Source organism: Dasypus novemcinctus, chromosome 13, assembly GCF_030445035.2.
Source record: "Dasypus novemcinctus isolate mDasNov1 chromosome 13, mDasNov1.1.hap2, whole genome shotgun sequence".
NCBI lineage: Eukaryota > Metazoa > Chordata > Mammalia > Cingulata > Dasypodidae > Dasypus > Dasypus novemcinctus.
The window spans coordinates 88,156,932-88,181,723 of NC_080685.1; the positions used below are offsets into that span (position 1 = coordinate 88,156,932).

The 24,792-nt window shown below is 43.8% G+C and overlaps 2 protein-coding genes across 7 annotated transcripts; both read right to left on the reverse strand.

Moving 5' to 3' along the window:
• Nucleotides 1–1,361: 1,361 nt before the first annotated feature.
• Nucleotides 1,362–16,400, reverse strand: ADIPOR1 (adiponectin receptor 1). Of its 6 annotated transcripts, XM_058274979.2 has the most exons (11): nt 16,113–16,384; nt 13,644–13,784; nt 12,601–12,667; nt 10,924–11,863; nt 9,710–9,944; nt 8,291–8,407; nt 7,328–7,499; nt 6,238–6,424; nt 5,070–5,257; nt 2,547–2,740; nt 1,362–2,225 (listed from the first exon to the last, which is right to left on the reverse strand). In XM_058274979.2, exons 5-11 carry the CDS (start codon nt 9,848–9,850, stop codon nt 2,097–2,099), a joined length of 1,128 nt encoding a protein of 375 aa, XP_058130962.1. In that variant the 5' UTR covers nt 9,851–9,944; nt 10,924–11,863; nt 12,601–12,667; nt 13,644–13,784; nt 16,113–16,384; the 3' UTR covers nt 1,362–2,096. The 6 variants fall into 6 exon arrangements, with proteins under 6 accessions (XP_058130962.1, XP_012376439.1, XP_058130960.1 ...); XM_012520985.4 differs by lacking the exon at nt 10,924–11,863; XM_058274977.2 differs by lacking the exon at nt 13,644–13,784 and having other exon boundaries at nt 16,113–16,370.
• A 2,455-nt stretch (nt 16,401–18,855) lies between these two features.
• On the reverse strand, nt 18,856–24,093 carry CYB5R1 (cytochrome b5 reductase 1). Its single transcript, XM_004481900.5, has 9 exons — nt 23,987–24,093; nt 23,527–23,676; nt 23,314–23,386; nt 22,705–22,811; nt 22,343–22,472; nt 21,623–21,706; nt 20,629–20,714; nt 20,083–20,182; nt 18,856–19,679 (listed from the first exon to the last, which is right to left on the reverse strand). The coding sequence occupies exons 1-9, from the start codon at nt 23,999–24,001 to the stop codon at nt 19,507–19,509; spliced, it is 918 nt and encodes a 305-aa protein (XP_004481957.2). The 5' UTR covers nt 24,002–24,093; the 3' UTR covers nt 18,856–19,506.
• Between the last annotated feature and the right edge of the window lie 699 nt (nt 24,094–24,792).

A 24,792-nucleotide genomic window follows, 5' to 3' on the forward strand; every position in this document is an offset into this window, starting at 1 on the left:
AAAATAATACATAATATGGAAGAAAAAGAATCATAGTACAACACGCAGATACTATTATCTAGTTGGAGCAAAAGAATATAAACTTTACCATTGATACATGCTACATGATCTCCCCCTCACACTGTTCCTTACCACTTCAGATATAACCATTATTCTGAATTAACAGAACTTTCATGTTTTACCATTTGCTTGTATACTTAAACTATCTTCGTAGTTTTGCAAATTCCTAAATGCAATCATACAATATGTATTCTTTAAGTTGCTTTCCTCCCCACACTTATTTCTGAGATTCAACTGTTGTCATTGTAATTCATTTTCACTGTTAGTATATCATTATATGAATAAACCAAGATTTATTTTTCCATTTAACAGTTTGGACATGGGTTGTTTGCAGTACTTTGCTATCTCAAACATCTGCTATGCACCTTTTGGTACAAGCACAAGTTTCTCAAGGGCAGTGTTTTTCAAAGTGTGAAGTGTGACCCAATAATGAGTTATGAAACCATTTTAGTCAGAACTGGCATTTTAAAAAATTAAGTAATCCAGAACAGCTATGCAATCCATTGCATCTCATAATGTGTTGCTGCATGGAATGTTTGGGTCTTATAACGTGTATATACTATATGAACATCTGCATGAAGTGGTGATACCAATGGACACCTTCACCAGCAGCATCTGATCTGCTCCATATCTGTGCCAACAATTAATATTATTAGACTTTTAATTTGTGCCAATTTGTTTGGAGTGAAATGGTATGTAATTGTGGTAAATTACATTTCCCTATCACCACCTGAGGTGGAGACACTTTTCCTGTTTGTTGGCTGAGTTGGATTACTTAAAAAAAAAAAAATCTGCTTTTCCAGCTGTACAAATTTGAAGTGAATCCAATTTTATTACCCAAGAAGACTCTCCAACTGCTTATATTAGCTGAGAAGTGATTGCTGCTGGGCTTTACATTATCCACTGGGCAGAACTCATGTCAGGTTGAGTACAATTCCCAAAGACACAAAAAAGGCATTGGATGACCCCTTATGAGACAACATAAGCAAGGCAGTGTTAACAGAACTAAACTCTAAAAATATATACTTTTGATAGTCATAAGAGATATATCCCAACATCTTTGAGAATCTTCTAATTATTGGATACCATTATAGCATACTAATTTTCCTAATGTCTGTGCAATGGGTAGAGAAAAATAAGCTGTATTGAGGAGCAGATGCTAGGAATTCAGGTATGCTCATTTATTGGCCCACACATACCACTCTGTCAGAGCTTATGATTCAAATATATGTCTCAGCAGAATCAGAAACTATTACAGATCTTAGACCTTTGGGGTATGCAAATAGTTGAGACCACGAATGTTAAATCTTTGAATGCCAAGTATCTTCTTTACTTTATTATCATCATACTCTTTGCATCAAGATACACAGCAATGATAGCAGGTTTCTTTTTAAAGCTTAGTATTAAATATTAAATATCTTTTCCCATTTTAATTTTACATTACTCTGCCAAGGAAAAAAAAATTAAAACTCAAGTTATTTGAGGCCTGGACATACTTCCATGATTAGCCGGGCTATGTAAAAGTTGGTGGCTTTGTTCTTGCTGCTTTGTATGTAGATCCAGGCCCTAGAAAGATGTGACCAGGTTATAATTGTTTCTGAAAAGTGTGCTACAAAAATGGATGGCCTGTTATAAGCCAGGTTACAAAGTAAGGATGGGGATAAGGGAGGGACATTTTCTTTCAGAAACGATTTCTGAAGAGTCCCAGTCCATTATTCTTCCCCAAAATGGTTTGAGGAGGGGCTAAAATCTCAACATGAGCTTCAAAGTACTGTCTCTTTAAGGGAACCATAGTTGCCTTACCAAGGAAGGAGAAGGTCAAGTTAGATGATCACCTCCCACCCCAACTAGGGAACTGCAAATGGAAAGTTTATAGCCCAGAGGGTGTGAAAGTGGGCTGAAGCTTAGTTGATACTGAATTCTCTAAGAGGTTTCTTCTAGAAACAGACAACTCAGACTCTTCCTCTCACTTCAGCAAAGAAGTTATTTTTAAAAGCACTTGGGAAGTTCCTCCGCCACCCCTCTGGTGGGAAGGCTCAGAGAAGGGAATCATCAGTACAGCCACCTTCTAGGCCATAACGGAATTCCTGAAGATTGGAGACCCCATAGAAGTGTACAAAGGCGGCTGCCACCACCAGCACATGGAAAATCTGATGAGACTGGAACTACAGGAACAAAAAAAGAGAAGAGACTTTAGTATAATGGCAAGGAGGGAGCAGAAATAAGAGAGAGAAAGCATTTGACTCTTTTCTTTTGGTTTCTCCTAAAAAAATTTTTTTTACACCAAAAAGGTGATATGTTTGTTACAGACAAGTGATACACCAAAACGTTAATTTTGGTTATTTTTTCAATTTTTTTTTTCTATATATATATGGAACTCCCCAATATTACAAGATTCCTATGTTTCTTAATCCCTTTTTACTTAACTTTTAACTTTGTTTTGGTCAGTCACCATCACAGGCCCTACTGGAAGAGTCATTTCTTACCCATATGTCAAACTTTCCAGGGAAGAAGCGCTCAGGAATTCGAGCAGCATAAAGGCCAGCTCCAGTGATGTACATCACAGCCATGAGGAAGAACCAGCCCATCTGGCCCACTGTGGTGGCCTTGACAAAGCCCTCAGCAATAGTAAAGTGCATGGTGGGCACAACACCACTCAAGCCAAGTCCCAGGAACACTCCTGATCAAAGCAAACATAAGATCTTCAAACAAGGAAATATGTGGAAGTCACTGTTGTAGTACTCTAGACTCTAAATGTTTATGATATTTAGCTATTTTTAGATGAACTATAAATATTTAGGAAATTTAGCCACAAATGGGTAACAGCAGATAATTATTCCAAATCCAAAATGGGAAGAGGCTGTGTGCTTATATAGCTATTACCTTTTAAGGAACATCAAGAATGAACATCTTAAATCCTTCATTATCTGTTAAAGAGCCTATGCAAGAATGGTATGTAAAACCCTCTCATGGCTGACTTAGGTACAGAGTCTAGATTTTAAGGCTTCAGTTGGCTAAACAGATCACCTGGCTCCCAAGCCAGAGAATAAGAAGACAGGTTTTCCATTGAGACCATAAGAAGCTTAGCCAGGACTCTGACTTGAGTAGATAGATATACCCAGCTTATAAGTTATCCACTGGGGAGCAGATGTGTCTCAAGAAGTTCAGCACCTGCTTCCCACATGGGAGGTCCCGAGTTTGGTTCCCAGTGCCTCCTGAAAAAGCAAAAACAACAAGCAAAACAAATGTAAAAACCAACTCAAGAAAGCCGATGTGGCTCAGTGGTTGACTGCCGGCTTCCCACATACGAGGTCTTGGGTTTAATTCCCGGCACAACTCAAAAAAAAAAAAAAAATTGTTCATTGCTGCTGGGACACACAAATAAAGCTATACAAGGGAACAATGGGTACTGTATCAACACCACTGCACTAGACATAACTTGAAAGCAGGAACTACTGTCTCCATCTCCCTATTGAAGACAGTTGGCATTTGATAAATATTTAATTCTTTATAACTGAAGGTTAAAACATAGCAGATATTAAGTCTAAAGGGAACGAAGACTAGTGGTAATTGGTGGCTGCTGCAAGTAATAAAAACTTAAAAAGTCGAAACATGTTTGTGATTTTAAATATATCAGTTGTTACCTATGTTTATGGTCAAGTTATTTTACTCATCAAACCAAATCTTCCCAACAACTCTGGGTGTTTTAATTTTAACCCCTTTGTTTGAGTACTTGAGATCAAGGTCACTAAAATAATGGTGGCAGCTACTTTTTTTTTTTTTTTAAGGAAGTACCAGGGCTTGAACCCAGGACCTTGTGCATGGGAAGCAGGTGCTCAACCACTGAGCTATACCTGCTCCCCAATAAGAGTTGGTTTTTTCATTTGTTTTGTTTTTAGGAGGTCCTGGGGATTGAACCCAGGACCTCATTCATGGGAAGCAGGGCTCAACCACTTGAGCTACACCTGCTTCCCGACATTTAAAAAAAATAAATTTATTTATTTATCCACTCCCCACCCCAGTTGTTTGACCTCACTGTCTGCTCGTCTTCTTTTTTAAGAGGCACCAGGAACTGAACCCAACATCTCCTATGTGGGAGGGAAGTGCCCAATCACCTGAGCCACATCTACTCCCTGCTTGTTAGGTCTCCTGTTGTATCTCCTTGTTGAGTTAGCTCACCGTGCCAGCCCATTGCTTCAGTTCACTGTCTTGCTTGTCTTCGTTAGGAGGCACAGGGAACCAAACCTGGGACTTCTCATGTGATAGGGAGGCGCACCACTGCTTGAGCCACATCTGCTCCTTACATTTTTTTAAAACTACCTTTTTTTTTTTAAGATTTAAAAAAAAAAATTTCTCTCCCCTTCACCACCCTGTTGTCTGCGCTCTCTGTCCATCCACTGTGTGTTCTTCTGTGACCACTTCTATCCTTATCGGTGGCACTGGGGATCTGTGTTTCTTTTTGTTGTGTCATCTTGTTGTGTCAGCTCTCCGTGTATGCAGGGCCATTCTTGGGCAGGCTGAACTTACTTTCATTCTGGGCGGCTCTCCTTACGGGCTGCACTCCTTGTGTGAAGGGCTCCCCTACGCGGGGGACACCCCTGCGTGGCACGGCACTCCTTGAGCGCATCAGCACTGTGCATGCGCCAGCTCCACATGGGTCAAGGAGGCCCAGGGTTTGAACCACAGGCCTCCCAGGTGGTAGGCGGATGCCCTATCCATTGGGCCAAGTCCACTTCCCTTAAAACCATCTTTAACCAAGTATAAAAGCAGTCATATCCATGATTGCAGTTAATTGACCCATTGGGTAATTATCTATTAACATTCTACTAAAATAGTATGAAACTTAGGAGAGAATTGAGCTTTGAGAATCCATGCTATTTTGAGAGCTCTAAACACAAATCAAGATTTGAATGGGGTTCCCAAACTATAAACCTTAGGGTCCAGGTGGAGCCTTTCAGGACCAAGCCCCAAAGATACTTAGGAGGTTCGACCTATGTGTATTCACCCACCTGCTCTTGTCTGTCGGTGTTTAGGAGTGGCAAACCGGTCCCACTGTGCCACAATGATGGCAGAAATCCCCAGAACACAGACGATGGAGAGGTAGATGAGCCGTGGCTGTGGGGAGCAGTAGAAGGAGTAATAGAGCCAGGGGACAAAGCTCCCCATAATCAGCAGAGCGATCCCTGAATAGTCCAGTCTAAAGAAAGAGCCACAAAGATGAAACAAATCAGTGGGAAAAACAAATTCCTATGGTTCATTTAACAGGCTCATTCTTTTCTCCACCTGCTCCCGGGCTTGACCATTCCCAGTCTTCCTTTAATTCCCATAAAATCTACATTGTATCCTGGATCAAAATTCCACAATGTCAAGCACTTCTATTTTACAGTGGAAACGTTTCTAAAGAATCCTTGATCAAAGAACTTTATCCCTTTTCCTTAGTTGTGAATAGCTGTGTCCTCACAGTTGATATTTATATTTAGGAGTTCTGTCACAATTTAGCTAGTTTCCCAGCACTGTACTCAAAAAGAGCTCTGAATATTCCCCAATTCAGATAAGCTGGGTTTTAAAAACAAAACCTTCAGATTGGGAGTATTATTAGGGGTTACTTTAGCTTTCTGTTTTAGCGTGACTTTTAAAAATGATAAGAATGTGTTCTTGTTACTGTTGTTATTGGGGGGAAAAAATTAACCCACCATTTTTACCACCAAACTATCATCACTACCAATAACAAAAATCCAAGCAAACAAACAAACAGAACCCTATGCTCAGTGTGGGGGAAGCATTAGATGGTGGACATCTGGGACTTCCAGCACTGCATGGGCAGCAAAGATAAGCTTCCCTTGACTGGTGCATAGGAGCATAAGCAGAAGGAAGCACAGGGTGCTTTACCACACCCTGCTCTGGCTTGGGCCAACAGGAAGGTAAGCTAGTACTGGGTACAAAGTCTTGGAACAGAAACTTGGCAACTTGTATTCCAAGTTTCACAAAGGATGAGTCATACACCTTTACATGTGCAGGTAGAAAAAAGCTTCCTCATCCACAAAACAAAAAGCCTCTCCTCTGGCATATCTGAGAATATTTAGGACTTATTGGAGTATCCAGCACCCAATCAGTACAGGGTTCGCAAGGTGTGACAAAAGTGCATGGTCTTTTCCTACTGATGTTCTTTTGACTCACTTGGAAAAAGTCCGAGAGACTTTCTCTGAATGACAATAGACGGTGTGAAAGAGCCAGGAGAAACTGAGGCAGAGCACTGCACCCAAAAAAAACATCCCAAAAACCACCTTCTCCTGTAGAGGGGCCATGAAGTACATATTTGGTCTGAGCATGGTCAAGATTCCCAAAAAGAGAAACAGCACGAAACCTACAAGAGGAAAGAAAAAAAGAAAAAAGCCTGTGAAGAAAAAGGGTATGTGTGTGCTTTGACAGTGTCACATAATTAATGGTATTAAATCAGTGCGCTATAAGGGAAATACAGTCTAACATTTCAGGAGAAAACAGCACCAGCACCAGTCGTATTTCTATATTCAGAAAGAAAGACCATTTTGTTGAAATGCTGGCATTTCTTTACAACAGGAAATCATGAAGTAGAATTAATTGCCTCCATCCAGAACAGTTCTGCAAGGGATCATAAGAGAACATCTAGTTCCAATTCCCCAAGTCTTAAAGATCAGTGATCAAAGGTCAACCAAGGGAAGCGGACTTGGCCCAATGGACAGGGCATCCGCCTACCACATGGGAGGTCCTCAGTTCAAACCCTGGGCCTCACTGACCTGTGTGGAGCTGGCCCATGCACAGTGCTGATGCGTGCAAGGAGTGCCATGCCACACAGGGGTGTCCCCGCGTAGGGGGGTCCCATGCGCAAGGAGTGCGCCTCGCAAGGAGAGCCACCCAGCATGAAAGAAAGTGCAGCCTGCCCAGGAATGGCGCCGCACACAAGGAGAGCTGACACAGCAAGATGATGCAACAAAAAGAAAACACAGATTCCCAGTGTCGCTGATAAGGACAGAAGCAGTCACAGAAGAACACACAGTGAATGGACACAGAGCGCAGACAACTGGGGTGGGGGAAGGGAAGAGAAATACATAAAAAAAAAATCTTAAAAAAAAAAAAAGGTCAACCAAGGATACAGGTACTCTAAAGACACAATTCCAGCTATCAATCCATCAGAACAACCTTGTTTTTCCTTCCCATGGACAAGGCTATATGATCCCTTCGCATTTAAAGAGATAAGAAGTTGGAATTTCCCCCCATCTCAATCACTTACCAAGCAGATGGGTCCAGATGTTGCCAGTTTCAGTATGGATGCGGAAGATGCTCTTGAAGCAAGCCCGAAAGGAGGGCATGGGTGGTCTGTGGCCATGTAGCAGGTAGTCATTGTCCTTTAGCCAGTCAGGGAGCACATCATATGGGATGACCCTCCAACGTCCTTCCCAGACCTAGAATATATACCCTTTCTATGCAGTGCCTTAGAGAATACTAGCTTCTCCAAGGACAAGGGATAACGGAGAAGCTTTGGATGGTCCCAGGTAATAGAGGGATACCCAAGGCAAAGCATGAGTGAAACTCACACAGTACTGACCCATATTTTGACCATTTTAGTGAATGAAAGCAAAGAAATGGGAATGAAAAATAAGGCTTTTAAAAATCTACAGATCCTTCTTTTGCCTCTTTCCACCAAGAGATTTTGTTTGTCCCCTGCTCCATCCTTTCCCTCAATTAGATTCCAAGTTCTTTCTCGTCTGTGATTATGTCTTTTTAGAGCAGGGCTTCTGAACTGAGCATCTTGGACAACAGACAGAATCTGGGGAGGGGATGGAAACTTGCATGGAAAAAATATTATCTTCATTTCCATTCACCTCTAATTAAAATTTAGCATTTTCTTCAATTATAAATGTAGGCAACAAATCATGTATTCTTAGTAGAATTTGTGATTTTTCACTAACAGAAATCATAGATAGTCTCATACCACATTAGTCTTGAAGACATTTCTTGCAGAAAAGACTTTCTATTCACCACTTTAAAGTTTGTCACTAACATGTATTTAATGAAGTAATAAAGGAATCCATATTACTCTATCACATTTAAATATGCAAAAACCAAATCCACCCACAGGAGTAAAAGCTTTTCAACCCAATGCATACTCTGAACCTGGAAGCCTTGCCTGCTGGGAATTTCACTGCAAGCTGGCTACCCTTCCCATTCCAGGGCAGAAGATTTTAGGCTGCACCTTATATACAAACTCCTCCATCTTCTCCATGGCATGGTGGGCTTGCAGAGGAAGTGTCAGTACCCGCACTTCCTCCTCTTCTTCTTGGGGCACTGGGCATGTTTGCTCTTCTTCAGCCTATAGGGGAAAAAACCAACCAACCAACCAACCTTAGGAGTTATCTCACAAACTGTATTACTTCAAACCAGAGGGATCCAGACAACTAAACTCAATGATTTCTGCCCAATCTTTCTCTTCTCTATTGGACAATGTGGCCTACCTCTAAAAGCATAATACTTGCTGGGCTGACAACATCATGGAAGTTTATTAATACTTTATAAATGCTGAAGAGAAAGCTCTTTCAGCACACAGGAGACAGACTCTGACTGAAACTGGCATCTGAGGGGCACAGGATGAGCACATGAGTCCTAAGTGTACTTTAATCTGAATGATCCTAGTACTCAACTTTCCCCTAATTTCCCACTGCCAGGTCACTAAATTCTCAAAGCAATGAAAAAGACAGTCTCAAGATTCCCTTAGCAATTTAATTCTGTTCACAGTTTTCTAGAAGCTGACTCTGGGGAAGCTACAGTGACTGAACCTTTGTATCCACAGCAGCTCCCACTGGTATCAGGGCCCTAGAACTGTTTCCATGGAAAGCAGCAGCACTGACTCCATTGCCCAAAGGAGCCTTGAAACTAAAAGTGCACACTGGAGAGCACATGCCAGTTCAACTCCTTCTCTGGGTTATTTTCTCTCCCTCCTCTCTTGATGGTCCATGGCAAACAAATGGTCCCTCTTAGATTTTGTGATAGAGATTCCTATTTGCCTACCCTAATATCCTTTCTTTCTCTCTTCCTCAGTAACAAAGCCCTTGGATTTATTCAGGGTGGCAATGTGCCCATGAAAAAACTATATTTTCTCATCCCTATTTCAGCTCAATATGGTTAACTAGTTATCTTTTGGCTTATGAGATATAAATGGAAGTGCTGAAAGGTACTTCCAGAAAGTTTCTTTAAAAAGGGAAAGAATGAGCCCTTTTTCTCTTTCTCCATTCCTCCTTCATGGTAGCTAAAATAGGGACATAATGGGCAGCATATTAAGAATAATGGAGGAGCAAGACAGAAAGAACCTCAGTCCCTGATGGTAAAAATCCAAATCACCCTTGGATTGATTACTTCCAAGCAGATTTCTTTTATGTGAGAGACTTCTATATTAACCTATTGGATTTTAGGCCTTGTGCTAAGCACTGGGGTTACAAAGATGAGTGAACTTGAAAAAGCTTACCATGGGAAACAGACAGATATGCATAATACAGTCTAATAAGAACTGGAAAGAGAGATTCCCAGGGTGCGATAGTTCCTTCTTTTGGGAGAAAGGTGAGATCTTAAAAAATGGAGACAGAGGCTCAAGGGAATGACTTCTGGGAAGACAACTTACTTTGGTTGGATTGGCGATTACCCGTTTGCCCTTCTCTTCTAGCAGGGGTCCCAGTTCGGCCAGTTCCACTGTGTCAGCTTCCCTGTTACTGGCAGGAGCCCCATTGCCCTGTGCCACCACAGATCCTTTGTGGGAAGACATCTGGCTGGTACTTCAATACCCTGCTGCTTCAGCTTGGGGAAAGGTTGGGGTCTCTCCGCCCCAGGGGGCAGAGATCTCCCTGTGATGGTGGACACTAAAAGCAAACACAGACATGAAGGCTGTTGACAATTTATCCCTCTTATAATTTCATTCCTATCGTTTAATATTAAATAAAATAAGAAACAGCCAAGCAACCCACACGCTGTCCCCAACTCTAAAGACTAATAAATTGCTTAAATTAAACATATTCCTGTCTTCCCTCTTCAATATTATCCTTTTAACCCAGGACCTCACTAATCTGACAGATAAGGTTGAAAATGTAACACTTGTTTGCTTCCAAAAGATCTATGGCTATTTGCCAAACTGTCACCACAAAAAAACAGCAACCCATCTTCCACTTCCTCTCACATGCTTGGATCCCAGTTAGTGAGAAAGGTCTTCCTACCATTCCTAAAACTCATTCTGCCCAAGAAAATCTGGCTCTAAGATTGAGGAACAAAACTATGAAGCCAATACCTGACAGCAATTACTATAAGACTATCCAGGCTTAGAAATGAATTAAATGCCACTGAACTCAATTGGGCTTTATCTGCAAATGTTCTGCTAAATGCCTACGAAAGGAACTTGGTTGTGGGCTGGATGCCCAGTGGCTAATTTCTATGCAAACTCTACTAATTCACTATTGTAAGATTATAGCCTGGGTTCAACACTTGCATAATAAGTTTTCATCACAGACTCTCTTTAAAGCAAGCAATAACTTATCCGGAAGCAGAAAACTGAAGACAAGGAGGCAGCCACTTGCCTTGCCCTTTGCCATACACACACATGCCACCCAACCAGTTATGCAAGAGCATGACCCAGTCACCATAGCCCATAATCCAAGTCCCATTCAGATTACTTTTTCAGAAACCAGAAATAGGCACAAGATCCTTTAGGAAAACCAGAGGAACCCAAAACTCAGTTTTCTAGGAAAAAGTCTCAGAAATACTTTAGGTTTTCCTGGGTTGGACTTTAGGGCACAATTGAAAGCAATAGGCAAATTAGTCCAAGAGAGACAAAAAACGGTAACTCACTGTACAGCAGACCTTTACGTGGTATCAACACATACAGAGTTCCTCTTCCTTTAAATGTGCAAAACACTGACAAGACAGATGCCAGCACAGTCATAGTCAACAACTGAGCTCAAGGAGAACAGGAAGCTGGAGGCCCCTGAAAACCTCAGGAGCCAGGCAACTCACAGAGAATAGACATTAGGAAATCTTTCTCAGTATGTTGACCACAAAAGAAATTTTCTCAGTGTGAAACACTACTGAATAAACAGCTTTAGGAAATAATTTATACCATGAGCAAAAAATATGGCCGTGGGCATCTTGGAGAAGTCAGAAAAGGCGGATATACTAAGCTCATAGTACTGGCTGCCAATAATTTAGAAGGCTACAAGGGCTGGAAAAAAAAACTGTCCTCAGATTTGAGGACGCAATATTACATGGATCATAAATTCATAAATATCCCTAATTTCAAAATAGGTGAATGAATGATGAATGAATGAATTAATACATGGATGGGGCAGTATTCCAGCAGCAGTATTCTTGCCAATAGCTAAGGATTTGTGAACTTTTTTCTTGTGATTGTGGCACTCTTTCCTATGCCCTTTCCCACAATAAGTCAACACATCCATTAAATTTAGCATATGTTTTTAGTATTAGCACCCTAGGGCATTCTAAGATACTGTGCAAAACATGAAGTTGAGTAAGTTATTCATTATCTTTTATTACTTTCCTAGGCTGCTATAAGAAACTACCACCAACTGGGTGGCTTAAAACGACAGAAATGTATTCTCTCACAGTTCTGGAGGATAGAAGCCCAAAATCTAGGCTCTAGAGAGGGGGATCCTTCTTTTTCTCTTCCAGCTTCGGCAGCCACAGTTGTTCCTTGGCCTGTGGCAGTGTAATTCCAATCTGTCTCTATCTTCACATGCCCGTGTTCCCTGTCTGTATCCAAATTTCTGTCTTCCTATAAGGACACCAGTTATTGGATTTAGGACCCACTCGAATCCACTATAATCTTATCTTAACTAATTACATCTGCAAAGACGTTATTTCCAAATAAGGTCATGTTCACAGGTTCTGGGTGGACATGAAATTTTGGGGAGACACTATTCAACCTAGTATAATCCTTAAACAGTCTACAATCAGAGAGCATAAGGCAGTTTGTGATAACATAAAAAATGAGTGATTCAATTTCATTGCTACAGGAAGGCCATGGAGGGACAGAACACTTTAACTAGAATGATCACGCAGTTATTTTGAGTGCTATTAACTATTTTGTAGCAGCAATAAGAAAAATATAGATAAACATTAAGCTAGGCAATTATGAACCTGGCAATTAGCTGCAGAATCCAGTTTGGCATTCTTACTAATTTCCTCATTTGATTTGAAGTTTTTCTAATGCCTTCAATTCTACAATTCTCTTAGGATGACCTTAGTCCCTTGGCAATCAAAGTCTTCTTCCCTTTTCAGTCCAAACCTTTTTTTTTTTCCCCAAACCTTTTTTTGTGTGTGTTAATTCTCCTGATTCCCTGCAGCTTCATTATCACTAGCTTGTATATGGCAACCCCATTCTGTGCACACACATTGTTTTTTTTCAGACCCAGAGTCACCAAATCTAACAAACACCCCAGTTAACTCACAAACCAGCCATCAGCTGCAACCCGTCATACAAGAGCTGTCATCGTGTATTAAAGTACATACAATGGAGGTCAATGGAGATCATGTCATCATAGTGAGCAAAGTCCACTGTCCAGTTTGGTCTTCTAAACTGTAGCAACACAGAGACAGGAAAGGGAGAGAGGGATCGGATGCTGGCAAGAAAGAAGAGCAAATAGTCTGGGAGCCTGAAAATACCACTTCTGATAGAGTGGACCATTCACAAACAACTGGGAATTTTAAGTAAGTGCTTTAGTCTCCACTATATAAAATCAGCACAAATTCCTAAGGTGTTGGACTGATTCTGGGATTACTCAGGAGAGCCAAAATCTACTTCTTTAACTTTCTGCCAGCTTTCCATGTCTTATGTATTTTGAAGGAAACACATTTCCCCTCAAACTTCCAACACCCAACACCATACATTATTATTGAGCCAACTCCACTGAGTACATTTTTGATGGAATTTATTCTACTCAAGCTAATAAATCTTTACTACTAAGCTTTCTAAGTGGATAAACCTAAGATATTAGAGAATAAAGCTGAAGAGGCAGAGAAGTGTTTCCCCTTACAGATAAGAAAATCCTGTACCAAACTTGGGAAAAGATAGATACTAGTAAGCTGGAGAGTTTATTTCCTTTTTTAGTTCTTTGTTTTTGTTTTTATTTTTTCAGTTCTGTAACTCCGCTTTTACTTCATACAGGATCTATTATACCACCTGTTCATTGCCCGAATTCTTTTGAAATTCTCCTTTCTAGTTTTTTGGGACATTTATTCCGTAAGCCAGGGCCGAAGTTTTCCAGGCTATAGCACATCGCTTCCCTGGAGTCAAAGGCATAAAACTACTTTGCAGTTTTTAATCTGGGGTGTTTGGAGTCTATAAGTAGGCTCTATCTGTGCTACCTCAATTCTTGTTGTTCTAAAGCACTATTAGTCTTGCAGTAAAGACAAAAAACACAGCCATTTTCTCCATCAATTCCCTTCTTCAGGAAAGGTGGCTTCATATCACTGTTGGGGTAAACTGAGTCAAGGTAAAGCAGACCATGTTTGAAAATTATCAAAATGCAGTAATGGGGCTTTAGCTCTCCCACCTCATGTCAAGTATCATTGAATAGTCTGAAGTAGAAAATCACAATCCAATTTCCTTTGTAGTTCTTCCCCAGTTAAAGCTTTCCCAATAGAAGGAGAGGTCTTTTTGTTCCCTAACAGATGCAGGAAAGCTTTCTGAATGCCTGTCAAAAAACAAAAATGTGAATAATATATAGGCATATGAGGGAGTTTCTTGCCAGTGTCTGTTTTACAGTTGTGCTCAATTTATTCTGTGTACCTCAGAAACAAAAGTAAACTAGGTCAGGGAACAGATGTAGCTTAGTGGTTGAGTGCCTGCTTCCCATGTAGAGGTCTTGGGTTCAATCCCTGGTGCCTCCTAAAAAAAACCAAACTAGGTGCATGCCTAAAAATCAATCACTTAGAACCGGTTTGGCTGGAGGACACTTTCAACTGTCTTTTCAAGCTAAGATAGCTCAAGCTACAAACTTTATAAATATTAATCACGCCCCCACACATTTCTGAGCAAGATAAGGGAATCAACTTTGAGTATGATGAGGGGAACAAAGTAAGGTGGGTGACACTAGGAACAATGAACAGTAAGGACAAAATGTAATGACTCTGATGAGTACCAGCACCAGAAGAAAAAAACACAATAATTCAACAAGACTTGTAGATTTGAAGATGATAAATTTCTAAAGGTAGATGGGTCAGGTTCTATCATAACTATTTGACTTTTTTGGGTTGACCAAATTGTTTAGCTCATCAGCAAATCACATACAGATGGGGAAACATCACTACAAAGCTAAGTAGCACTAAGCGCTATATGAAATCAGAAGAAAAGCTCACTTTTAGTTGAAGTGATTAGGGAAGGTTTTGTGGAAGATTTAAGCAAGGATCCTCATAAGTAAATATGGGAGAACGACATTCCAGAAGGGTACCGTAGCATGAACAAAGGCATGAAAGATCATAGCTCCTAGGGCAGTGAATAACACACTTTTTCATAAGGCAGTCCTGCACAGGTACAGTGAGGCCAGACTGAAGAAACCTACGACAGCCTAAAAGCCTACCTGTGGTGTACTTTATCCATAAGTAATGGGGAGCAAAGGGGATTAATGTTGCTTCCCGATACTTATCTGAGATTTTTTGCAAGCAAAGTAGTCACTTTTTTTAAACCCTTGGGAATCATGTAGTTTCTTGGCCACTGAGAATAGAAAGAACAAATACTTTCAGATTCTACTCTGTAACTAGGTAGTTTTGTGGAGTCTACTCTTAAAATGGACCTTTACAGATAACACCCATTTATTTATGTATGTGGCTTTTTTTTTTTTTGGTTGTTGTTTCTTTTTAAGCTTGATTCCCCTAGTATCAATGACTCTATGGGTACACTGAAGTTACTACTAGAATAAAGAAATTTAGTGGCCACCAGTGGGGGTAGTGGTGGTAGTGGGAACAGCACTGTTACTATGACTTTCCAATCCGTTTTGTTTGTGAGGTATTGTCCAATGAGCCCCACTCATTCTAAACTCCTGCACTCTACTGATAATATAAAACCTCAGGAACAGCAGTGGCTCCACCACAAGCTACCCAGCCACCACCAAGACAGAAAGTAGTGAACTATCCTACTATTACTTCATTTCAGAAAAAAATATAGTCACTGCTGTGTCTTTTTGTAAGTACGTGGGCAAATACCATGATTAATTTAATAAAGTACATGATCTCTTACTGCTCCTCTAACAGCTGAAACTTTGTAAACTGAAATTTGCCTTGGCAGTTTCCCACCCTATGAAGCACCAGAAACTGACCGAAAACATTCATCTATTGTAGTCTTAAAAAAAAATCGAAGGCTTGAAGACCAAAAACTCACACAGAAGATAGCATACATCAACCCTAGATTTCTGAGGAAAAGAAATGTCGTCTTTGCCAAATTTGTTTATATTTTGCTCACATTGCAGCTTCTAGGATTGCCTAAACCCGGTAAAGTTTGTCCACCAACCTCCCCTCCTCCATCACGGTGTGGGTACTGTCACGGACTGACCTGCCAAAGGCTGCTGTTGGTAGAGGAACCTTAGCGCTTCCCAGCCTCCAAAGGCCGGTGTTCCGGGCTGGGGGCGGCTCTTCCGCGACCCAGACCCATTCCCCTACTCCCCACTTGCCCGCGCGGCCGCTTGGGACCGGGCTGACCGGGGCCGGAACGACACTGTACTCAACAGGACTGTTGGGAGTCGGGGTTAAAGTTGGGGAACGAGCTGCCCACCTAACGCTTCAAACGCTTTTTAGGTGCCTCTGAGGCGGCGCGCAGTGGGAGGGGCCGGAAATGTTTACAACCCCGACCGCAGACCAGGGGGAGGCCCCGGCGGCCCCAGGGCCGAGGCCCGGGCCGCGGGGGCCGCCGGGGCCGCGGGACTCTCGGTACGTCTGGGCTGGGCTACCCTACCTTGTTCCCTTCTCAGGCCTGGGCTGAGGCTCCGGGGAGCCCCGGCGCTCGCCCCGTCAGCCCCGGAGAAACTTACCGCCGGGCGGGCGGGCTCTGCTGGGGGCCGGGGTCCCCAGCGCTACATCCCGCGGGACTGGAGGCGGCCTGCGGCCGAGCGGCCCCGGATCTTCAGCGCCCTCCCCACGCCGGAAGGGACGCGCGACGACTCGGCGTCACCTCCGCAGTCGCGTCACCTCCTCTCGTGCTCTACCTCTCCCGCTCCAATTCCTGGCATTCCTGCTTGAGCCCCAATCACAAGGCCGCTCCTGCGGGTCACAGCTCGCGCCCGGGCCCCGCCCCGCGGCCCGCGCCCGGCCCCGCCCCCTCCTTGCCGGGGGCGGTGGCACCCACCAGTCCCGCCTTACCCACCGCAGGCCCCGCCTCCGCGCTCCGCCCCAGTGGTATATTTAGATTCTCAAAGGCTTTGGCCTCACGGTCCAATTCCAAACTTCACCCCGCCAAAGACCTCCCTCCCGCGCTAGGACGCAGCTCCCTGAGCCACAAACTGGAACACGTGATGAAGGAATTTTAGGGAATTAGACTGAACCCTGGGAAGGAATGCTGAATTTCCAATCTTGTCACCTGAGCTAAAAAGTTCTTTACATCTTATCAATGCCAGTCGTTTTAACTCCGACATATTTCTCAATCAGTCCTTTCTTCTTCAACCTCATGACCCCTCCATCCCTCAGATATTTATGGAGAGTCGATTATGTGCCAGGCTAGGTTTTCGTTTTGGTTCCTGTTCTGCACATCTGGGAAACAATATAGAGTGGTGCAGCCCTCACCTGAACCATTCAACACAGAAAATAATTTGAGGGACAGTTTACTTAGTTCTTCTAAGGATGAATATTAACTAGTATCATTCTAGGTACGGAAGTTAATTCCTTACTTACAATGGATCCCTTAGGGCTTAATTCTCTTTGGTGGGTAAAAACATGGGCTCTGGTGTCATGCACACCTAGGTTGTCCCCGGCCAGCCTGTAATCTTGAGAACCTTACTCAACTCCAAGTGATAATTACCTTACCTCATCTGAAAAGTGGGAATAGTAGTGCTATTTCACAGGATTTTTGTCAGGATTAAATGAGATAATCTATGCAGGCTCTTAGTATGCCACTGGCACATAATAAATGCTTCATAAGCATTAGCTATTGTTGTATTGACCCACTATTAAATCCTCAGAAACTTCCCATTGTCCACAGGATTGAGTTCAAGCTTATTTCACATGGCATTACAAGGTCCTTTACAAATTGGTTCTAACCTATTCTAAGGCTCATCTTTCTCTACATTCCCTCTTGCATCTTGTCCACAAGAACTTCTAGCTCGCAAATATGAACCTATCTTTCATTACTCCAGGGTTTTGCACATACTGGTCCTTCTGTTGGACTGTCTTTTCTCCCATTCTCTGTCTGAAGATCCGAGCAACTTAAAATGTCCATTACTGTTTGATTTTTTACTTTAACAATGCTAGGTTCACATTCACTGACCACTGCTCAACCACTGACCAGCTGTATGACCTTCACAAATCCGTAATCCTTGGATCAACTTGTGGAGTTCTTAGCATAGTATGTGACACATGGCTGTTACTCAAAAATGTTAAGTCCCTTTCTCCTCTTCTTCCAGCTCTGAATCCTTCCCAACCTCCTCCTAAATCCCCATCTGTACCTTGTATTTATTATTCATCAGGTTGTGCTGTAATTATTTTTTACTTGTCTATCTTACTCTGAATTCTTTGGGGGCCTATGACCAGTCTTGGTCATGATTTACCTTCAGGGCCTAGCACAAGACTTCGCACATAAGTCTTTAATAAATGTTTGTATGAACATTGTGGATGAGTCAGAAACCCATGTAAGACAAGAAATGGTGAGCTTCTATGTGAGAAATTCTTTTCCCTAAGCTTTCCACTATACACATCAAACAGTCCTAAGCAAAACTTTCCTTCTGTAGGTGAGGTAGCCAGGACTGTCTTGCAGAGTGTGTTGTGATGCATGTAGAAGCTAATTAAGAAATATTTGATGAAATATCATCAACACCATTTATGGAAGACCTGTGGTTGGATTTCCCTGGGCTCCTGTGGAGGGGTGAATTTTCAGTCCACATGCCTTTCTCTCAGGGGACCCAGGAAAAGTAATACTAAGTTGCATGCAGAAAAACAATATATGCCTTTCTCCTGCGCCCTAGGCATTGTTTTGTCCCAATGGGCCTAACAAAGAAGAATCTGAAGGGGCTGCTCTAGTCCTACCCTGGGATAAGGGAGTGGACTGTGTCATGTTGTTACAGCAGAGAAGGACACTCAGGACAGATGGGTCTGGGAGAGGCCAACTCTATTCAGGCACCAATAAATCTGGTTGGGACTGGTGAGGTCAGGTTACTTTTTAAAGGTGAAGGCTTCTTTTCCAAACAGAAAGCTAATATTAAATTTATTTTCCAGGCACCCTGAAGAATAAATATGGTGAAGGAAGGGCCAAGAAAAGGAAGAATGGGAAGAGCTGCCAAACCAAGGCCCACTGCAAGAGGTATGTGGGCTCAGAAATCGTCCCCTCTAACATATGTCATCCTCACTCCACCTCAAAACCCTCCAGGGAGAAGATGAGCCTCTGGCTCTGCTGAGACAGCTGCTGAGATGATTACTGAGTTTGGTGACAGCTCACATTTCAGCACATAATACAGTTGCTCAAAGGCTCTTTGGAAGACATGGGAGAAATTCTGTGCTAGAAAACCCTTCCTCCCAAGGTTTTCAAGCAAGAAAAGCCTTGGAAACAGACTCCAGACACAACAATGCTTTACATATCACACAGGGGCCTCTGCCCCATTTATTTGCATAGCCAGTGGTTCCTGACACAGAGCAGCCTTAGACTGTGGGTAGCCACTTTCCTCTATCCTGGGCAGGGGCAGAGAGAGGGAGACAGAGACACAAATACCTATCTCAGACTCCTTTCTCTGAGGACTGGAGGTCAGAAGAAACTATTTCTTCCTTTCCTGCAATCTCACTACCTTTGTGGTCTGCTCAACTTGCACTCACACAAAGAATTTGCCCATGGGTTAAGCCCTGAACATTAAGTAAAACCCACTGCACAGGCTGTTCCTTTCATCATAGACACAGAGAAGGTGAGGATGTGATGCTATAAAGGAACTATAGTCCTGGAACATATATACATGCTCCCTTCTTTCTGACCCCATGGAAGAGATTGACTGCTTCAAGGGCCTGACCTGTACCTACTATGTGTTGATTTGGGAGGCTTTCTAGGAAAGACTCAGCCTTGGCTCTCTTCCATGGGCTAAAGGGAAGTGTTCCTGAAGGTACCATCCATATTTCAGCTCCAGAGTAAGACACAAAAGGCTGATGCCATCAGGAAAGGAAATAAGGGCTTATAGTGTTTCGTAATGACTAGGGACAATTGCAGAGAACAGGACCAGGAAAGCTTGCATATACTCAATAGGTGAATCGCATCTTTTGCGAGTAGCCCAGTTTGTCCAAGTTGGGATGGCAGGCCAGCTGCACCATCGGGGGTGGCCCACAGAGCAGTAGCAGCACATCATCCCCTGGGGCAGGCAGATGCTCCTGGATCATGTTGGCAGTCACAAAGCCCTTGCTGTAGGCCCAATCTGAAGTATAAGGGAGAGGAGAGAACTGACGTCCCAGACCCAAACTGGTAAGGGGGTATGACACAAGGAGGACAGGCCATTGAGAAGAATCCAGAAAGACTCCTGAGGAGGTATCAAGCTGGGGGAGGAGCTGGATGGGTAAACTCAGCCTGCCTCAGCAGATGATGAATATATTCAGCCTGCCTCAGGCCTCGGCTCAGCAGCACCGCCATCCCTGTTATCTACCCAGTAAACTGGAACTGGGAGGAAAGGGCCCAGGAGACTATTGTGTTTGTACACTCCAACTGGGGACTGTGGCAGTGTTGGCAAGGGTTGATTTAACTGAAAAGAGAACTCACAGAGGGGCGAGGCCTTGATTTTGGTGATAAGAGGAAATTGGGATGTCCAGAAATGGGGAGGGTACCTTGTGGGGGCTGATCCAGAGTGTACCAGAGCTTAAAGCGATTAGGATATTGAACCTGCAGTTCTTCCAAGTCCTCCCGCAAGATTATGTCTTTTTCAGTCTGAAATGAAAAGGGAACGGGAAGTCTCTATGAACCTTCTCGGGCCCACATAAAACAAATCCTCTTCTATAATAACTTTCCTATGAGGACAGAAAAGGAATGCTAAAGTTCTAGGGAATAGGAAGACCTTAGAGAGCTCTTAGGGAGTTAGGATAAGGGGAAGAAGAAGGGAACAGCCTGCATCTACATAGTATGAAATAAAGAGGGAATATTTAACCAAGATGACCCAAGTTTCCATGCTCAGAACTAGATTCTTTAAATGTTTTCTTTTCTCTTTTCCTTGGAGACCTTGGAAGGAATTTGGTACAATGTCTTGTCCTATTTCCTCCTTACTGTAGAGGGAACAATGGGCAGGGGCTAGAACAGGAATGGACCAGTTCTGCCATTTGTCCCATACCTCTCCGCCCTACCTACAGAAGTCCCAGGACTGAGAAAAGCAAACCAACCTGGTTGGCAAAAAGCAGAAAGCACTGGGTTGGATCTTCAGGGTCTTTCAGGATGGCACGGATCAGCTGAAGCATTGGGGTGATCCCTGTATAATGATACCCCTCAGTGAGATGAGGCAGCCACACCCTCTCCCTTCCCCAGCTCCTTAGTGACAGACCTTTCTACTTAATACTACTCGTTCACCACCCTGCTCCATTTTCCTTTAGTGTCCTAATTCTCTAATCTATTCCTGGTTACTCTCTAGTATCTATATTTCTGGACAGAAATACCATTTACCCCAAACTTGCTGCAATTCATATCTAGTAGGTGAACTGTAGACACCCTCAATATTCACATACATTCATACTGTTGAAATCCTTCTAAGGAACCAATCTAAGATTATTCCTCTAAAATTCCCTTGGAGGCTAGGTCTCATAAATGTCACAGATGACTAAATGTACCTCCTGATGCAATGACAAGGGTTCTGGAATACTGGACTAGCAGTAGTTAAGTGCATGTGCTTTGGAATCAGGCAGACATGGATATTAACCTTGCCTCTGCCTATTACTAATTATATAACCCTATGGAAATCTCATAACCTCCATTTTCTCATCTGTTAATTGGGAAGGCTAATACCTACTTCATAGATGCATATATAATGTATTAGAACAATACCAAATACATAGTAGCACCCAATAAATGTTCATTTTCTTTCTTCCAGACAAATCAGTCCCAGCTGCTTCTCTCTACTCACCTAACAGTGATTAGATCCATTCAATTTGAGATCTTAATAGAGCCCATCTGATTTATTTCTCTCATTCTCTCAGTTAAAACTTTTTTTGTCGTTGTTGATTTCTACCTGATTATGATTTTGTTTTTGGGTAGTAGGCATTGCTGAGCAACTCCCTGATTAAAAGCTTGGCAAAGAACACCAAACCATCTAAGGGTCACCTGGAAGTTTTCATAGCAACAATCAACAGTGTGGGAGAGAATGGCCCCTCAAATGAAATGCACCTGTTCCGCCAGCAATCATTCCAAGTTTCTTTGCCATTCGGGGTTCTGGAGGAGATTTCTTGCTAGGCTGAATGTTAAAATTCCCTGAGAAGTCAAGTGAAGAGAGGATGAAAGAACAAAGTCAATACATAGAACTAAGGCCAATTTAGCAGCTGCTATGAAATCTGATCTTGGAATCAACCCTGACAATAATAAACTTGAGGGACAATGGGGGAGGGCTATCTGTCCTTATTATCAACTACTAGTCGACTCAGGGTCACCTGGTATGTTAGTATGTCATTGGCTGTCTCTGGCAGAGGGTCACTCCCTGGTGAGGGTGTCAGGCATGGGGCCAGGTATGAATCTACTTTCCCAAGAGGTACAGAGCAGCTCCAAAGGCTTGCTAATGCACCCAGCAGTTCCCACGGGAAGGGGTGAAAGCTATCTCTGGCTTTTTCCAAGCTCAGTCTGAGGGGCGAATCTTTGATGGAGGGGAAGACAGGCATATATTTGCTTTAGTAAGCTCCACAGCTTCCTAAATTCAAATGGATAGAGAACTGCTCCCTGTGGCAAATGGGGCTGAGTAATATGCCTTTCTATAGTATCAGTGCTATGCTCAGAAAGGATAGTTTTGGTTTTTACAAACACATACACACACACACACACACACAGTTTTACTGTGCCAATAGGACTGCGGGAATTGGAGAAATGGGAGACAGGCTCAAGAAGAGAGGTCATTACCTTTCCCAGTATAAGTGAGCAACCCGCTTGGCCCCCGAAACTCTACCACATCCCCAATCTTCAGGCTATTCAGGTACTGAGACATCTTCCCTCCATCAGGAAATTTGGGGTGCACACCCTTCAGGTAGACCTGGTAAGACAGAATGGAAAAAACCTTATTTGGAATGTCACTGGTTTTTGAGCCCCCAGTTAAGCTGAGGCTAGGACAGGATCATACACATGCTATTTTTTCCAGTCCACACATTTTCCTTATATCTGCAAAGGACATACCAACTCTTGCTATCAAACAGATCTTGGAAGTTTCTACTAATCCCAGAAAGACTGAAGTAAGACGCTCCTGGGGTTCCTTCCTACCCCCTTACCTTGATGACAAGATCCACGTAGCCTTGGTCCTCATCACTGGTGACAGGAGTATATGGCCTGATGACCAGGCTGCCATCAATTCGGGCAGACAGGTAGACATGTTTGCCTAGAGACCACACAGGGAGCTACATAAAGGTTGCTTGTGGATATGCTGCATTCCTTTTATCTTTCAAAATACTAAGGGAGATTTCAGAGAACACAAGCTTCCTGCTTGTGCTCAAGCAAGGGCCAGTGAGCTACCTCCTAGAAGGAAGGAGTCATGCCTTTGAGTCCCCAGATGGATCCTTCATAAACCCCGCATTGGAAAAACTGTCATTTTAGCAGCTGCAGAGGAGTTGAGGATCTGGGCAATAGGAATAATTAGTGTGTGCTCAGGGCAGAAGTATACGCAAATCCTGCAGGAGGGAAGACTGTTCATGGCTAAGGCACAGAAACCACACTGTACAGAGATTCAGTGGCACCTCACAGAACAGGATCAAGAGCCAGATGGGAGAAGTAGACCGATGCATGGAGGAAAGAGATAGAAGCAGTGTGTTTCAGGAGACCCCAGAAGGGCAATCACCCCCTTAGTATACCAGGGAAGGGAGCCCAGTCCACACTCTCCTTACCCACAGGCAGCCCCAGAATGTGGTGGGCAGTGGGGAGGGCAAAGCGGAACCTCTTGGTGTTGTGGCTCACCGTCTGGAAAACAGATGACATGGGTGTTTCACCAAGCGGGTCTAGCGCTGCCAAGTCCCAATCACCACGGTGCTGTCCCATTCACATTAGGAGGAAAACTCTGCTCCCCTACTCTTCGACCCACCCCTTACTTCCCAACTTACCGTCTTGTCTATTAGTCGCAGGAGGTACTTCTCATTGGGGTCTACGAGAGTGACCCTAGGCCGGCGGGACCTCCGAATCAGGTAAGAGCCCAGAGCTATGCCGAGTAGAGTCAGCAGCCCCACCCCCAGGGAGGCCAACAGGACTGGGCTCTGTGGGTAGAGGAGGCAGCGTGATGGCCACGCGGGGGAGAGCCCAGGGCATGGGTGGTGGCCGTCCCGTGAGACCAGCTGCCCCTGGAATGCCGATCCCGAGCTTCCTGGTGGGTCCCTGCCGGGGCCAGAGGGGTAACCTGGGCGGGGTCCCGAGCAAAGATGTGCGGTACCGGGACCCCGGCATCCAGGACAGGTCCACAGACCTAAGGGGCGGGACCGACAGTGAGAACCCCTGGGTCCGGGACTGGGTGCCCAGAACCGGATGGAACGGGGTCCCGTGGTGCAGGTTACGGAGCGAGGGTCTCACCGGCTGAATCCCCATGACCGGTCCACACGACCTCCACCGCCCGGCCCGCGGACAGATCCCACAATGCGCCGCGGGGCGGGCAGGAGGCGGGGCCTGTGGACGGAGCCGCTCTGGGCCCCACCCCTTCCTCTGCTGCTCGGTGGCGTCGCGGCTCGGGAGCCCGCGTTCTTTCCCGAGACCAGTTCAAGCCGCAGGTCGGGCCGCTGCTCCCCAGCTCTTGCCCCTCCCCTGATCCCCTCCTCCATCCAGACCGACTTTTTCTTGAACAAGGTAGGGATCTGGCAAACGGAGAAGTCTTGACTTTGAGCCAGGGGTAGACTTAGTAGACCAAGAAGGAATGAAGTGATTATGTAGTCACCTTGGTTTTTCACTGGCTGAATTGCAAGAAGAGACTTGAACTGCCTGATGGTGTCTCTCAGGAATGAACAGTGGAAAAGCAACTTCGTTTCCCTGTTTTCCCTGACAAAATGCTGGTTTTGTTCATAGAACTAGGCCACCAGGGCACCAGGATCACTCGGGAGCTTCCCTTCCCTTCGGGTCCAGGTTAAGCTACCTGTCCTAATCTGGTGCCTTGTGCCCTCAGGCTCAAAGGCCTGGGTTTTGGAGTCTGACTGTACTGAATAGGAGTCTCGGCTCCACTACAGGCATACCTCGGAGATATTGCGGCCTCTGTTCCCCACCACTGCAATAAAGCGAGTATCACCATAAAGTGATTCACACAAGGCTTTTTGTTTTCTAGTGCATATAAAAGTTACGTTTACACTATACTGTAGTCTATTAAGTGTGCAAATAGCATGTCTAAAAAC